Source organism: Scyliorhinus torazame, chromosome 1 (assembly GCF_047496885.1).
Source record: "Scyliorhinus torazame isolate Kashiwa2021f chromosome 1, sScyTor2.1, whole genome shotgun sequence".
Taxonomy (NCBI): domain Eukaryota; kingdom Metazoa; phylum Chordata; class Chondrichthyes; order Carcharhiniformes; family Scyliorhinidae; genus Scyliorhinus; species Scyliorhinus torazame.
Genome location: NC_092707.1, coordinates 30308444 through 30326059, shown reverse-complemented (window position 1 = coordinate 30326059; position 17616 = coordinate 30308444). Strand labels below are relative to the sequence as shown.

The following is a 17616-nucleotide window of genomic DNA, read 5'->3' as shown; positions in this document are numbered from 1 at the left end:
AGAAAGACTGAGGTTGGGAGGATAAGAGAATACATGAAAGAGTTAAAGAATAGTATATTTCAAGACAGTTGCAGGCCTTGTACTTTTATGTACTGAAGCTATTTTTTTTTCCAAATATATTTATTAAAGTTTTTTAACACAATTTTTCTCCCTTACAAACAATAACCCCCCCCCCCCCGGAACAAAAAAAACGAGAAATTGCGCAGAGCAAGACATGGCAAAATGATATATTTACACAGCTTTGTACACTGGCCCTCACCCGTACGTGCCAGTTTCCCCAACCCTTCATGTTATCTCTTGCTCATCCACCCTCCCAGGCAGTCCCCCCCTTTCTCTCTCTCTCTCTCTCTCTCTCTCTCTTCCCCCCCCCCCCCCCCCCCTCCTCCCCCCAAGGTTGCTGCTGCTGCTGACCGACCATCCTCTAACGCTCCGCGAGACAGTCTAGGAACGGTTGCCACCGCCTGTAGAACCCCTGCGCAGACCCTCTCAAGGCGAACTTAATCCTCTCCAACTTTATGAACCCAGCCATATCATTTCTCCAGGCTGGGGGGCTTTGCCTCCTTCCACATTAGCAAGATCCTTCGCCGGGCTACTAGGGACGCAAAGGCCAGAATGCCGGCCTCTTTCGCTTCCTGCACTCCTGGTTCGTCCACTACTCTTAGCAAGATCCTTCGCCGGGCTACTAGGGACGCAAAGGCCAGCTGTACTGAAGCTGTGATAGCCATTTCTTTCAGCTTTTGCAAGAGGAAGATGGGGAACAATACTTAATTCCAGCTTGGTCAGCATCCCTCAGTTGAGCACAAAATAGATGTAGACACATATGCATGGGTTTGTAGGTCTGCCAACTTTAAATGCCCCATTTATCCGCACTCTCTGCTTCCTGTCTGTTATCCCATCCTCTCTCCATTCTAATATATCACCCCAAATGTCATGCACCCTTATCTTATGTATTAACCTTTTGTGTGGCACATTATCAAATGCCTTTTGGAAATCCAAGTATACCACATCTACAGGTTCCCTTTTATCTATCCTACCAGTTACTTCCTCAAAAGAACTCTCAATAAATTTGGCAGACAGGATTTCCCCTTCGTGAAGCCATGATGACGTGTTCTAATAATACTATTAAATTCCTTAATGATAGATTCCAGCACTATCCTGATGACTGATGTCAGGCTAACTGGCCTGCCATTCCCTGTTTTCTCTTCCTCCTTTTTTGAAGCTATGCTTCAAGATCTAAAAGATGATACAGAATTCAGAAGAGAGTTGATTATTCAACTTCGAAGTTCAAAACTGCGACACACGAGTTATCTTCTTTCCTATATCAAAGATGAGTTTCCTGTTTTAAATGTTCTGGTGAAAGGCACACAAAAAGCATAAATCTCATGAATGAATATGAAGCCCTTGCTTGTTAGGTGTGCAAACATAATCTTTATTGTCACAAGTAGGCTTACGTTAACACTGCAATGAAGTTACTGTGAAACGCCCCTAGTCACCACATTCCAGCACCTGTTCGGGTACACGGAGGGAGAATTCAGAATGTCCAAATTACCTAACAGCACGTCTTTTGGGACTTGTGGGAGGAAACTGGAGCACCCGGAGGAAATCCACGCAGACACTGAGAAGGTGCAGACTCTGTACAGACAGTGACCCAAGCCGGGAATCGAACCTGGGACCTGGCGCTGTGAAGCTACAGTGCTAACCACTGAGCTACCCTGACGCCCATACCCCTTTTTCACAGATGAGACCAGATAATATGTACAATTTAAGAGATCTCTGTGAAGCCTCTCCATTTGCACAAATATGTCAATGTGCTACAGGGATGTCAGCTAATGAGAGAGCCTTGTTTCCTGCCAATCATAGTAATATATTTTGTCTGGATTGGAAAGTTCAGATATTTTTATTTCCTATGTTCATCCTTGCAGAATGTATCCATATGTTTGCATACACTGAACAAGTTGTGTGTAACTTATTAACCCAACTTGGCACAAAAATGCACAATGGATTTGGAATTTCCATTACAGTTGTGGTTTTAGGAGTGGCTTGACTTGTGCTTACAAGTGTAATAATGTTTCAGGTTCCTCTTTATATGCTCATTCTATGCTTTGTTCAATGATGTCTGCTGGTAGAGGTGCCCAATTCTTTGTTTTTACCGATTCTGGTTCTGACCTTATTGAACAGGCACATTACTGTAAAAAGAAAAAGTGCAAGATTGGCAGGACCTCCAATAGATTTTGTGTTTAGACCCAGAGTTTGCAGAACTCTTTTTCCTGTTGTTCTTGATTACTTGACATTCATCTTCAAAGCATTGTGATCCTTGAAATGGCCCACTGCTCAATGTTGATTGCATGCCAACTCTTAAAACTACTCAATATCCAATGATATACTTTCCAGGTTCAATTTTATGTTTCCTTGAAGTGTTTATATTGTGCTCCATGGGATAGCCCTCTGGGTGCTCCGGTTTCCTCCCACAAGTCCCGAAAGACGTGCTTGTTAGGTGAATTGGACATTCTGAATTCTCCCTCTGTGTACCCAAACAGGCGCCATAGTGTGGCAACTAGGGGATTTTCACAGTAACTTCATTGCAGTGTTAATGTAAGCCTACTTGTGACACTAATAAAGATTATTATAACTTGCCTTCCTCGTGAGCAATTCCAGATCATGATGCCCATTTGTTTTGAGATCCACACGCATCCCCCAATCCAGACTAGGCGTAAGACCTGGTGACAACATCTGAATGGGTTATTTGTTCATTGTTTTTCATGTTTTATGCTCGTATATTATGCCTGCTTGTGCTTTTGTTTAAACTGTCTTCTTCCATTCCAGATCACAAGAATGGGCAGCACTTCATAATTCCACAGATGGCAGATAGGTGAGGCAGAGAGATATTAGTTTATTATGGCATGATTGAAATTAGTGCTCGGCTATTTTTTCTTGGGCAAACACAGATGGATAATAAATGTCAGTGTTGCGTACATCTCCTGAATGAATCTTTTAAAAAGTGAGTGCGCGCGAACTGGTTCACTGCTGACGATTCTCAGTTAGCAAGGATGGTTTTGGTGCTCCGTTAGCAAGGATGGTTTTGGTGCTCAGTTAGCAAGGATGGTTTTGGAAGATGATGCACCTTTAACACTTGTGAGCTCACCAGAAGTGGTAGTGACTGTAGCTTAAAGGTTGGAGTTGGTTGTGCATAGCCTAAAGCCTTGCAACAAGCAGTATTATGAATATACAATTTTACATATCTGGTATCTCTATATGCACTCTGTTAAGTTTTACAATAATAAACTCCCATATCCACATTTAACCTTGCCATTTGTAGCTCTTCTGGCCCACTTATTGGTTATTTACTTGTCCTATTACTTAATTCCACCCCCCACCCCTTTGTCTTGCGGCATCAACTCTTCTGTTATTTAATGTATCTTGCCCAATCACAACCCGTCCCTATTGTTCATTCCCCCCACTTTTCTCCTGTCTTTGGACAAGTAATGGAGCTCTCTGTTCTCTTTCATAGATTATCATAGAATTTAGAGTGCAGAAGGAGGCCATTCGGCCCATCGAGTCTGCACCGGCTCTTGGAAAGAGCACCCTACCCAAGGTCAACACCTCCACCCTATCCCCACAACCCAGCAACCCCATCCAACACTAAGGGCAATTTATCACGGCCAATCCACCTAACCTGCACATCTTTGGACTGTGGGAGGAAACCGGAGCACCCGGAGGAAACCTACGCACACATGGGGAGGACGTGCAGACTCCGCACAGACAGCGACCCAAGCCGCAATCGAACCTGGGACCCTGGAGCTGTGAAGCAATTGTGCTATCCACAATGCTACCGTGCTGCCCGTGCTTCCCCACCCACCCACAGAAAGCCCCTAAAGGTGGAGACTGAATGACGTCTATACACTGATCTAAATATTCCCAGGCCTCTGGCATCCACAATACTTGTTTAAACATTATCCTTGGTCTTGATTCAGAATCAAAATACCGTAGATGTTCAAATTTGAAATAGAAAAGAAAGTGCTGGTTGGTAAACACTCAACAGACCAGACAGCATCTGTGGGCAGAAAACCTCACTTAGCCTGTGATTTTGATAATCCTTCATCAGAACTGGAACATGTTGGAGATTAACTGTTTTTCAGCAAATGCAATGCCAGCGATAAGCGATATGAACGGGATGCAGGCAGGCAAAGAAGGAAAAGTCTGTGATAAGATCAAGTGTAGGAGTAATGAAATGACAAAAAGGGGATGATGCGAGGCAAAAGAGAATAGGCGATCATGGGTCAGGAAAATAAACTAAAATCAGTCCTAATCGAGGCTAATTGCTGCCTTCACTGAGATTAGTTAATTCACATCCACGCCAGGTATTCAAGTTGAGACATCCTGATTTGTCTGGTTTAATACTATAGTTGCATTTTCAGAGCTCCCACTAAAAGATACCTTTTAAGTTAATTAGAAGAAAAATCCTGACAATAGTGAATAAAGGGCAGCTGAGATGCTCCAGGCTGCCTGTTGCATTAGTTTTGGCGTTAATGTATATTGACATTTTACAGAAAAGACACCAGAAGAAGCTAGTTCAACAAAGTAGAGAAGCCCCCCTGACAAAGTATCTATAAATGTGAAATACATCGTGTGTATACCCATCTCTCTCTTTGGACACATTCTCAAGAGGTTTTGTACAGTTCTTTCCCTTTTAGGGGGGGATAAACTCTCATTCAAATGGCTCCACTTGTGGTGGGAGATTTCACAAATTGTCACAAGCTGACCGGAAGGAGGGCTTTAATGAGAACTGCATTTGTGTTACAAGCCTATCTGTATGAATATGTATATAATCATTTGTATTCTCTCTGCCTCCTTCCCCATATTTCTGCTCTGATGCAATATTAGGGTTATTAGCAATCCCCTGCTAACAAAGCAATTGCCACTATTGATGTGAGTTCAGAGAGTGAGTGTTCATAAACTCTTCATCTTTGGTGATTACTCGCTAACGAGTATGATTATCCACCTAAGAAACTCCTGTTACTGGTCATGGGTTCTGTGGATCCTTGCATGGCAGATGAGCCCGATCCGAGAGTCACATCTTCGACCGCACACTTGGCAGGTGTTTCCGAGAGGTTGGATTGGTCCTTGAACTCTAGATCGCTGATATTCCTTTGTCTGGCTCCTTTTCCGGGCATCCTCTTGCTGTGCGATGTCCTTGAAAAATTGTGCCCTTCAATCAATTGTGTTCCCCCAAGTAGGCCTCTTCTGAGTAAAGGTCTCCCACGTGTTGACCTCAATGTTGCATTTCTTGAGGTAATCCTTCGGGGTGTCTTTGAAGCGCTTCCTTTATCCTCTTCTTGTTCACGAGCCTTCCTTGAGCTGGATACAGAAGATTTTCTTTGGCAGTCAAGACTCTGAGATCCTAAGCACATGACCGGGCAGGGCATTCCACGCCCTTACTACTCTCTGAATAAAGAACCTATCTCTGACATCTGTCCTATATCTATCTCCCCTGAATTTAAAGCTATGGCCCCTCATGCTAGCCATCACCATCTGGGGAAAAAGGCTCACACTGTCACCCTATCTAATCCTCTGATCATCTTTTATGCCTCTATTAAGTCACCTCTTAACCTTCTTCTCTCTAATGAAAACAGTCTCAAGCCCCTCAGCCTTTCGTCATAAGATCTTCCCTCCATACCAGGCAACATCCTGGTAAATCTCCTCTGCACCCTTTCCAATGCGTCCACATCCTTCCTATAATACGGCGACCAGAACTTCATGCAATACTCCAAATGCGGCCGCACCAGAGTTTTGTACAACTGCAACATGACCTCATGGCTCCGAAACTCAACCCCTCTACCAATAAAAGCTAACACACTGTATGCCTTCTTAACAACCCTATCAACCTGGGTGGCAACTTTCAGGGATCTATGTACATGGACACCGAGATCTCTCTGCTCATCCACACTACCAAGAATCTTACCGTTAGCCCAGTACTCTGTATTCCTGTTACTCCTTCCAAATGAATCACCTCACACTTTTCTGCATTAAACTCCATGCTAGCACGTGGCACGGGTAACAACCCAGATATAACTGTTTGTTCTAGCTCTAAGATTCCACCCTAGCTCCCTGAATACCTGCCTTGCATCCCCATATCTTTTCCTACCTATGTCGTTGGTGCCTATGTGGACCACGACTTGGGGCTGCTCCCCCTCTCACTTAAGGATCCCGAAAACATGATCCGAGACATCACGGACCCTGACAGCTGGGAGGCAACACACCAACCCTTCCCACAGAATCTCCTATCTGTCTCCCTAACTATGGAGTCCCCAATGACTAATGCTCTACTCCTCTCCCCCCTTCCCTTCTGAGCAACAGGGACAGACTCTGTGCCAGAGACCTGTACCCCATGGCTTACCCCTGGTAAGTTTCCCCCCGCCCCCCAACAGTATCCAAAGCGGCATACTTGTTACTAAGGGGAACAACCACAGGGGATCCCTGTACTGACTGCTTCCTCCCAGCCCCTCTCACCGTCACCCATCTTCGGAGTAACTACATCCCTGAAGCTTCTATCTATGATCACCTCTGCCTCCCGAACGATCCAAAGTTCATCCAGCTCCAGTTCCCTAACGCGGTTTGTGAGGAGCTGGAGATGGGTGCACTTCCCACAGGTGAAATCAGCAGGGACACTGACAGTGTCCCTCACCTCAAACATTCTGCCAGAGGAACATTGCACTGCCTTCCCTGCCATCCCCTCTAGATAACTTGCGGATAAAACAAGAAAAAGAAAGAAAGAGCTTACCTGATATTCACTCAACCCCTTAGGCTAGAGGAGGTGGAAGGGTGGGGGACACTACAAGTGTAGTGTCTCGGGCTTAGGAACCGCCCAACTTATATACAGGTACTACACACCTTCCCAGAACGCCCCACGGCCGACTTCTGGTTTCCAGCTGCTCTGAAAGAAAAACAACTCCGAAAAAAGTACGTTTAAAAACAGAAATTCAGCTTACCTTCAGCTCTCCTTACCAAAAATAATCGCTCCCCTCTCTGCCTGCTCCGCTGGAAGAATGAGGTCTGAACCTCGGAGGTAAGTGCCTTTTAAAGAAAACTATACACCTTCCCAGAATTCCCCACGGCCGACTTCCGGTTTCCTGCTGCTCTGAAAGGAAAACAACTCTGAAAAAAGTAAGTTTTAAAAACAAAAATTCAGCTTACCTTCAGCTCTCCTTACCAAAAAATCACGCCCCTCTCTGCCTGCTACGCTGGAAGAATCAACTGATGCTGAGAATCCAACTCAGACGGCATTAATGATACTTCTCCTGGGCCTTGAGATGACGTCTGTACGTAGTCCAAGTTTCTGAGCCATATAGAAGAGTTGGGCGGATGGCTCCCTTGTACACGAGTATCTTGGTGTCAGCATGAATGTCGGGGTCGTCAAAGACTCTCGTCCTTGGGTGTCCAAAGGAGGCCCTTGTGGATTGAATATGATGTTGGATCTCCACATCAATGTCAGTCTTGGATGAAAGCTGGCTCCCCAGGTAGGGAAAATGTTCCTAGTTTGGTAGGGTTTCTCCGTTGATCTTGATGGAGGGAGAGACCGGATCTTTGCCTGGGGCAGCTTGATAAAGGACTTGTCACCTTGAGGTTGACGCTGAGACTGATTTTTCAGTGTGCTTTCGCGAAGGTGTCGAGCATGGCTCGGAGATTCTCTTTTGAGAGAATGGAGATGACAATGTTATCTGCATACTAAAGTTCCACGAGCGATATCAGTGTCGTTTTCTTCTTGGATTTGAACCGGTTGAGGTTGAAAAGTTTTCTGTCCATCCTGAGATGATGTCCACTCCACTCAGATGCTTTTTCTTGATAAGGTGAAGGATGATGGCGAGGAAGATGAAGAAAAGTGTGGGGCCAATGACACATTCCTGCTTGACTCCAATCTTGACCTCGAAGGTTTCTGTCTTATTTCCGTCTTATTTCCATCAATTAAGACTGTCGCCAACATCTTGTGGAGGAGTCAGGAGGAAGTTGATGAATTTCTCTAGACAGCCGACCTTTGACAGGGTCTTCCATAGCCCTCCCGATGACTGAGCCAAAAGCCTTGGAAAGATCTAAAAATGTCATGTAGAGAATGTTGCTCCTGGCATTTCTCTTGCAGTTGTCAAGCAGTGAAAATCACGTACGTTGTTCCACTGTTTGGTCGGAAGCAGCACTGCCTTTCTGGAAGAATTTCTTCAGAAACTAGAAAAAGCGGCTAGCAAGGATTTGGGTCTTCCATGCAATGAAGAGTAGGGAGATTCCTTGATAGTTTCCACATTCCACTTTGTTTCCTTTCTTAAAGATGGTGGCAATGACGGCACCCCTGAAGTCAGCCGGAATTTCTTCTCTGTCCCAGATTTTCAGGAACAGCTGATGGGGATCTCCTTTCCAAGTTTGAAAGTCTCGACTTGGGGGTCCAAAATCATCATTGATGGGGAACTGAGTCATTTCCACAAACGCGTCCTCATCTACAATTGTGTCATGGTTTAGGAGTTTTTTTGAAGTGTTCTCTCTGAGCTTGTCTTCGCACACTGTCCAGTGGCTATCATTGATAGCAGCTGAGAGTGGGGCCCTGGCTGTTTTTTTTTCCTACTCTAATTGCAGTGTACAACCCTAATTGAGATCCAGTAGCTTTACATGGGTTTATGATCAAAGATTTGTCATCATTTGTCATTATTCCCTAGTCAGTATTACTCGATTCCTGCTGCATGTTGTAATTACCAGATGAATGATGTGCCAAGATTGCATTTTTATGGTGAAAGGAATCTGAAAGTCTGCAGGAGTTGTTCAAAATTAATTGATGATCACTGTATAAATTTGATTTTGTGCTGTTGATGCTTCGGCCATGTTAAGTGTTTGTAGACAGCCTAATCAATGTATATCTATGCACTTCCTCCTTGAATGCAACCCTTGGGATAAAAGGCTCCTGTAAGTAATACATAATAAATAGCTGCTTTTAGATCTGAAAGTTAAGGATCAGTGCAATGCATGCTCGGATGTTTGTTCTTTTTTCCGTTAAACTGAAATGCTGTAATGTTACAAGTACTCCTTCCTGCAGCCTATGTTATGAATAACCCTTTCCTGCATTGCCTCGTGTGACTTCATGGGATCGCAGGTCATCATATCCATTAAGACACCAAATTTCAGCATTGAAGACCATTAATTATTGTGCTAATGTTGGATTCCTAACAGAGTAGTAAAGAAAAGCATTGCATCTTTGTGACGTTGTAGAATTTGATTTGAGAGGAAGAATTGGATCAATGCCACAGGACTACCTTTCTGCTTTCCAAACAGTGTGGAGGGTACAATTCAAAGAATGGAGCCCTGCACAGCTGCTCCAGTTGAATTAGCTAATAGAACAGAAGACAAAAGATCTAACCTGGGATGATATTAGTCTGTGACTCAGTACAAGACTAGGTTGTGAACTTGTATACGGAATCATCTGAGAGTACCACCTTATTTGTCTTATGTAATGCCAATTCATGGGCGTCATTCTCCGACCCCCCAGCGGGTCGGAGAATGGCCGTTGGCTGCCGTGAATCCCGCCCCTGCCGGTTGCCGAAGTCTCTGGTACCGGATATTCGGCGGGGGCAGGAATCGGGCCGCGCCGGTTGGCGGGCCCCCCCGCTGGATTCTCCGGCCCGGATGGGCCGAAGTCCCGCCGATAAATTGCCTGTCCCACCGGCATGGATTAAAGTACCTATTTACCGGCGGGACAAGGCGGCGTGGGCGGGCTCTGTGGTCCTGGGGGGGGGGGGGGGGGCGCGGGGCGATCTGGCCCTGGGGGGTGCCCCCACGGTGGCCTGGCCGGCGATTGGGGCCCACCGATCCGCGGGCGGGCCTGTGCTGTGGGGGCACTCTTTCCCTTCCGCCTCCACCACGGTCTCCACCATGGCGGAGGTGAAAGAGACTCTCCCTACTGCGCATGCGCTGCCCCGACATGTCATATCCGCGCCAGCTGGCGGGGCAACAAAGGCCGTTTCCGCCAGCTGGCGGGGCGGAAATCCCTCCGGCGCCGGCCTAGCCCCTCAATGTTGGGGCTCGGCCCCCAAAGATGCGGAGCATTCTGCACCTTTGGGGCGGCGCGATGCCCGTCTGATTGGCGCCGTTTTGGGCGCCAGTCGGCGGACATCGCGCCGTTTGGGGAGAATTTCGCCCCATTTCACTAAAACTTTGCCAAAACTTGATGGCGGCCCTGGTTTACAACTCACCATCACAAAAAGCTGTTAAAAATAGAATACTGCTTAATGTTTATGTTACTTCATTAATTATGGTGCTCTTTATCTTCTGTCTTCAGCAGTTTAGATTTGTCAGAACTAGCAAAAGCAGCAAAGAAAAAATTACAGTCGGTGAGTTTTCTTCTTGGGCTCTTGCAGCCCAATTGTCCTGTGGCAGAATACAAGTCTTGCATACAAAGAGCCTAAATTTGAATCCGAGCCTTAAAAAAAATATAGTAAAATACCTATTACATGAATGCTTGGAATGATTTTGGTTTCCTGTGCTCATTTTCATCAAGGTCAGCATTGGAGCACAGTGGTTAGCACTGCGATCTAACAGCGCTAGGGACGCGGGTTGAATTCTGGACTTGAGTGACTGTGTGGAGTTTGTACGTTTTCCCTGTGCCTGCGTGGGTTTCCTCCAAGTGCTTCAGTTTCCTCCCACAGTCCAAAGATGTGCCGGTTAGGTGGGTTTACAGGGTTAGGGTGGGGGAGTTGGCCTAGGTAGGATGCTCTTTCAGAGGGCCAGGAAGATTCGATGGGCTGAGTGCCTCCATCTGCCTTTTAGGGATTCTATAATTATGCATCCTCATTCGTGGTGCATACTATCCTGCTTATCAAGTTCCCAGAAAGCACAAATAAATCTTAGAAAAGCTTTGTAAAATGTTTAATAACTTTTGTTACGGACAGTAGGAGATTTAATTTAAATGGCCTTGATTTCTCCTTTCGCCGCAGATGTTTTGATTTTAATTTCCTCCTTTATAAACGGAAACGTATTTCCCAATACCTCAGTTTCGGTGTGATCCAATTTCTATTAATAACCCCACAGCAAACTCGAGATGGGATAAACTCTGAGGGCTAGTTTATTCGCATATACTCTTAACATGAGAGGAGGGACGCAACCCATAAAACAAGAGGGGGAATAGGGAAAGAAGATTTACAGGGCAAAGACCACAAGGAAGAAATATTGTTTCACCTGAGTCCAGTATCTGTGACACTTTACACATTGCACAAGTATCATCTAGCTATAAACTTAATAATACCTGCAATTTTATTGCTTAATTTCCCATTTGGCCTAATTAGTTTGCCTACTGCTGATGCCACAATTATCATGATTACAGCATTACATAATTGTTCTTTCACCTTGTCTATAATGTGAAACTTCCAGACCAATTTCAAATAAGCTAGAAATGTAGAAGTGTATTTTTAAAAAACTTCACCATTCACCTCTTGCTCATTTGTTCACGGAATCATCTAACTCTTTCTAAAGTGTAAAAACTGGCTTAGCCCCATGGTTCAAACATTTGACTTCACTAATGGACAGTATTAGGATCCCGGACAAGAACCCAGCTCTTTGCAATTTGTAAAACTGTGAAGAACTGTTACTGCCCCACAGGAGTAATAACACTGACCAATAGGTATCTTTTATGTTAAAATAAACTTAAATTTAAACACAGAATTAACTACAATAGCAACAAAGAAATAGCTTTACAGTTAACCATTACAATAGTTCTTAAGTAAAAGAGAAAAACGTAACTTCCTAAACCTGCTACTATATTCCAATTAAACAAATCAATATATTTCAAATGCCACTCGTGAATGATGGTAACAACCAGATTTCTATTTGCTTTTCTCTGTGCAGAATCTTTGGAGAGAGAACCTTTCAGGATCAAACTGAAACACCTCGGTTCAGCTGAGAGTTCTAGGACCAACTCTTTTCAGACAGACCTGACCCCTCCCATTTAACTACATCACCTGTACCCACAGCATCGGGTACTCTTTTGTCTCTTCTTACAAGATGTCCCTTGATTTGTTTAGCCAGGTCCAAACACAATACCCCATATAAATTATCTACACCACAGAGGTCCTTTAAATGTAAATAAAATTCCATTAGCTAGCTATCTGTAAATAAATAAATGGTTTTCAAGATCTATTAACAGAACACGTCACCTGCAAATCAATAATTACCCCCACTTTTATGACACCTTAACCACCACTCTGGCAGTTATACTGTCTGCATGCATATCAACCCAGGTTTTAATAAGATTACTGCAAAAAATATAAAATATGACATTTTCATACAATCATCACGACAGGAGCTGTTCGAGTCACCTTTTCTAGCACCTTTCCCATGTGTGGTGATGAGTGCAATCTTGAACACTATGTTGTAATGTTCTTTAGGCAATCAACCAATTGCATTCACATCTGCAGGAATAGTTCACCAGCATCGCATCTGTTAGTTCACCACTTGGACAGCTGGGGGGAGGGCTCTGTCTCAGATTGGTCACCATCTAAACAGTCTCCCTTATCCATTTTTGCTATTTGACCATCCCAGTAACTATGGAATTATTGGCAGCAAGGCTCCTCCGGTTAGGAGTAATTGAAACACCTTCCTTCATTTAGTTTGCACTCACAAAATAAGCAAAGGGAAAGAAAGATGTTACCGATTTTGTTTTTTGGGGGTGGTGGGGAGTGGGTATTTCTTGGAGAGAAAATGGACTTAGTTAAAGCCCTAGTGATCTTTAAGTGCAATGTGCAGTTCGTTCATTTAGATCCTTATTCTTTTTCATAGTGTTTTTCAAACTGCCTCTCCAGTTTAATGTTGAATGTATATTAAATAGCATCTTAAACTTTTCCTCAAAGCACAGTGAATAGTTTATGTTGTTGCACCTCAGTTGTGGTTTTTTTTCCTGAAGTAGATTAAAATGCTCTTTATGCTTCTATTTCTAGCTAAGTAATCACTTATTTGAGGAGCTAGCTATGGATGTGTATGATGAAGTAGATCGAAGGGAGACTGATGCAGGTGAGGATTCAGCTGTGACTTGTAAGCCAATATTGCGATATTTTTGCTTCCCATTGCGAAAAGAGAATTCTGCTTTCAATAATCTATTTGAATTTTCCCGTGGCTCTTTTTTAGCATTCACCGTTTTTTCTCATATAGCCTGCTTGGTTTCTCTTTTTTTTTTTAAAAAATATATTTTATTAAAGTTTTCAAACACAATTTTTTCCCTTACAAATCAAAGAAATAAAAATACAAGTAACATGATAACTGCAATATAACATTGTGTAACTAACATGGTAAACTAACCAAATAACACGAAGTAATACCCCCCCCCCCCCCCCCCCCGCCCCCTCTCCCCCTCCAAAAACCCAAACAATTTACCCCCCCTCCCCCTTGCTGCTGCTGGTCATCTATCGTCCCTCTAACGTTCCGCTAGGTAGTCGAGGAACGGTTGCCACCGCCTGGTGAACCCTTGAGCCGATCTGCTCAGCGCAATCATCTGCTCCAGTTTAGCCTGCTTGTTTTCTCATCGCACATCAAAGTTTTGGGGAAAATAGCCCAGTAGCTATGATACTTGGACATGGGCCTCTCAAAGTAGAACCTCTAATGTTTAATTAATCTTTACTCCAAGCCGAAATCTAGTTCCTGGAAGTTCAGTTTGCCAGGTTTTACTGGGCTTGATGGGTTAGGAAGTCAGGTTTGATTAAGGGGTGCTACAGATCTTGTCCTTTTTCAGGATTAATTAGAAATAAATTAATGTACATGTTTTGTTCTTTATTTATATTGTACATTATCAATTCTCTTATAAATTTCTTGAAGCACTTTGCATGCTATGAATTAGTTTAAAATGAGGTATTTCTGGCAATCTAAGCAAATGCAACAGCCAATTTATGTCATACATGACAAGATGAATGATTTAACCTATTTTTCTGGTTGAGGAAGGAATGCTGGACCAGAACGCCAAGGTTGGATTGGGGGGAGTGGGATTGAGTGAGAGAATATCTCTGATTTGATTGCTCACAGTAAATTAGTGTAAATAGTCTCTCTGTGTGATGTTGCTGCTGCTACTCATTTTGCCACTCCTGTTTTGCCATTTGCCAGCTCTCTATTTCACTCATTGTCACTTTGTGAAATAGAGTAATTAAAGTTTATAAAATGATCACGGGTCTGAGATGCACTGATCCTGAGTCTACTAATGCTGTGCATAATCCTTGTGCTCTATGCTGCCTATTTGTGTCTGATCATGTTATCCCAACCTTCGAACTATTGCCAAGACTTTGTGTTTCCCCACGCTCTTATAACATTCTTTCCTGGAGTACAGCAAGGTATGGATGCTAGTTCACTTAAGCTGAGAACCAGTGATTTATCTTTAAAGTGTTTTTAATGCCAAAAACAAATCTTTAGTTTCAAACTTAATAAGGAGGTGAGATGCGGGACCAGCAGTACGGTTTTGAAGATGAAAGTTAATAGGAGCAGTGGAGGCTGGTGGCATGGACAGTAGTTACAAAGAAGACCATGTTTTTCTCCAGCAAGTAGATTGCAACCAGCAAAATTGGATGTTTGGTGCTTGGTAAGGGCTGGGGGGTCAACAGCAATGTTGAAAGTTGCAGCAGGCTTCTTCAGACCAATTTCACTGTGGATACTTGAACACTGCACTTTCAATGTAGGTTTGCGGGGGGAGGGGGGAGGTGGAGATAGAAAACCTAGGAATGACAAAATACAGGCATAAGTGTTATAGAATTGACAATGCAGAAGGAGGCCATTCGGCCCATCGAATCGGCGCCGGTTCTTGAAAAGAGCACCCTACTTAAGCCCCCATCTAACCCAAGGCAATTTAGCACGGCCAATTCACCTAACCTGTACATCTTTGGATTGTGGGAGGAAACCGGAGCACCTGGAGGAAACCCACGCAGACACGGGGAGAACGTGCAGACTCTGCACAGACAGTGACCCAGCGGGGAATCGAACCTGGGACCCTGGAGCTGCGAAGCAACTGTGCTAACCACTGTGCGGCCGTGCCGCCCTTGTTACTCAAGTTATTTATCAATCACTTAAATGTGTTACCAAATTGTGACAACAGAATTTGGGTGTGACAGGCAAATTAGGAATTTATATATTTTAGATTATTTAAATAGCATTCTAGATTGCCGCCAGACATTTTCATGAAAGCACAGATATTTGTTTGGATATAATGAACACAACATTAGCATGTAAAGTCACAAGTAAGCTGTTTCATTAGTCATTTTAATTTTTGTTACATGATCAGAGCTTGATCATATTAAATCTTTGATGTGGAGATGCCGGTGTTGGACTGGGGTGGGCACAGTAAGAAGTCTTACAACACCAGGTTAAAGTCTAACAGGCTTGTTTCGAATCACTAACTTTCGGAGCCCACTCCTTCCTCAGGTGAATATTAAATCTTGCAAGAGATTGATTGAAAATTAATTTCCAATACAGTTTATATCCCTTTGTATCTCTTTACATTGATGGTTGCCTTGAGTTTCTATTTAGTTTGTGTACAGTACTGGATCAAAATGTTTGCGTTTAACATATTTTTGTATGCACAGTTTGGCTGACAACTCAGAACCACAGCACCTTGGTAACTGAGACAACAGTCATTCCCTTCCTTCCTGTGAACCCAGAGTACTCATCAACTAGGAATCAGGCAAGTTTTCAGTGAATGCTTTGTTGCTTCAAGTACTGTATGTAATCTTGATAAAATTGAAGAGCTAATCAAATGAATTGTCACGTGATCAGTTGGTACCTGTACACTTACTCGCATCATAAAAGTTTGAATACTGTGCAAGTAAATCAGCTTGTGGAAAAGAAGGGAAGAAAGAGTCCCAAACATTTTACTGTCTGGTGCCCAAACAATGCAGTGGCCAATGAAAAATTGCAGATGGTTTGGTTGTTAACTAGCTTAATGACTTGTTAATTAGTGGTCTCCAAATGGCAGGCGTGTTGCCTATTTCTGCACCGGTTCGCCTTCCATAATTTGGGAGACTGGCGTGATGATGTGGTATTGCTGACATGAGTCATTGTGGCTTATATTTTGTTTATGCAGGGGAGCAGCTCACCTGTTTTACAGAGATACAATCCAGCCCTAGATTTTTAATTTGTTGCCTAGAGGAAGCTAACATTTACTTTTTCATGACTAAATTCAAAAAGTCCAGTTCTGGGAGTTGATTATCATAGAACTACTGTCTCCATTCACAACGTGACCAAGTTGCTAAGATGGTATCCATATTCAGACTCTTATCTGTATTTATTATTTTCAATTGCAGGGAAGACAGAAGCTGGCGCGATTCAACGCTCATGAGTTTGCCACTCTAGTCATTGATATTTTAAGTGATGCCAAACGGAGACAACTAGGGAATCCAATCACTAGTCCCAAAGGTATGTGTGCTTTTACTAATTTAAAATATATCAGCTTTTTAAAAAGCATTGCAATGGAATCTGAGTCAAAATGCAGAATCCTGATATACTATTCCCATTCACTGTGCATATATTATAAATCTGTACCAACAGTACAATTTTCTAAAGATCAGTTTCTGCTCAACTGTTAGAAAAAATAGCAGAGTGTAATTCATGATTATTCAGCTGTTCGTTTATTGTGGATCATTGCAAATGACAAGTGTGTGTACTGGCTGACCATTCTGTAACAACCGTTACTACAAAATAAGTGATTAAAATGCCCTATAAGTTGTGAAATGTGTGTTGTCAAAAGAATAAAGCAAAAATTTTAGAAGGTGTAATCTATTCATTTTCAAATGACTTGAAACATCTGTATCAATGAGATTTATTTTGCAATCATCAGTTATCCATTACTTGTTTGGTGGCTGGTTTAGCTCAGTTGGCTGTACAGCTTGTTTGTGATGGAGAGAGGGTTCAATCCTGGCTGAGATTATTTCTTGGCACAATTCTTGGCTTGACACAATTCACACCTCTTTAACCTGGGGTTACCCCATCTCTGGATCTGTAAAGATTTAATCAGCTGCTAATGGTCGCATTCCAAGCATTGTCTGGCATCCTTGAATCTGTCTATATATGTGTTTCTGGAACATACCTCTTCATTCACCTGAGGAAGGAGCAGCGCTCCAAAAGCTAGTGACATCGAAACAAACCTGTTGGACTTTAACCTGGTGTTGTAAGACTTCGTACTGTGCTCACCCCAGTCCAACGCCGGCATCTCCACATCGAGATTATTTCCAACCTTGGCCCTCGCCTGAGGTGTGGTGACCCTCATGTTAAATTGCCACTAGTCAGCTCTCCCCCTCAAAAGGGGAAAGCAACCTATGATCATCTAGGACTATAGAACCATAGAATCCCAACAGTGCTGAAGGAGGCCATTCAGCCCATTGAGTCTGCAGCGGCCCTCTGAAAGAGCAACCTTCCTTGGTGCCCTATCCCCATAACCCCATCTAACCTACATATCCCTGGACGCTTGGGGCAATTTTTAGCATAGCCAGTCCACCTAACCGTGGCAGCATGGTGGTTAGCACAATTGCTTCGCAGCTCCAGGGTCCCAGGTTCGATTCCCGGCTTGGGTCACTGTCTGTGCGGAGTCTGCACGTTCTCCCCGTGTGTGCGTGGGTTTCCTCCGGG

General features: G+C 43.6%; 1 protein-coding gene across 17 annotated transcripts in view; it reads left to right on the top strand.

Moving 5' to 3' along the window:
- The window catches only part of git2a (G protein-coupled receptor kinase interacting ArfGAP 2a), a 146071-nt gene that overhangs the window by 54766 nt on the left and 73689 nt on the right, over positions 1 to 17616 (top strand). For 15 of the 17 annotated variants that reach the window (XM_072480968.1, XM_072480799.1, XM_072480376.1 and 12 more), the window contains exons 8-12: positions 2824 to 2869; positions 10310 to 10361; positions 12960 to 13032; positions 15579 to 15676; positions 16296 to 16407. In XM_072480968.1, the coding sequence (XP_072337069.1) occupies positions 2824 to 2869; positions 10310 to 10361; positions 12960 to 13032; positions 15579 to 15676; positions 16296 to 16407 (381 nt within the window). The remainder of the gene's footprint in view (positions 1 to 2823; positions 2870 to 10309; positions 10362 to 12959; positions 13033 to 15578; positions 15677 to 16295; positions 16408 to 17616) is intronic. The other 2 variants (XM_072481503.1, XM_072480289.1) reach the window with 1 other exon arrangement.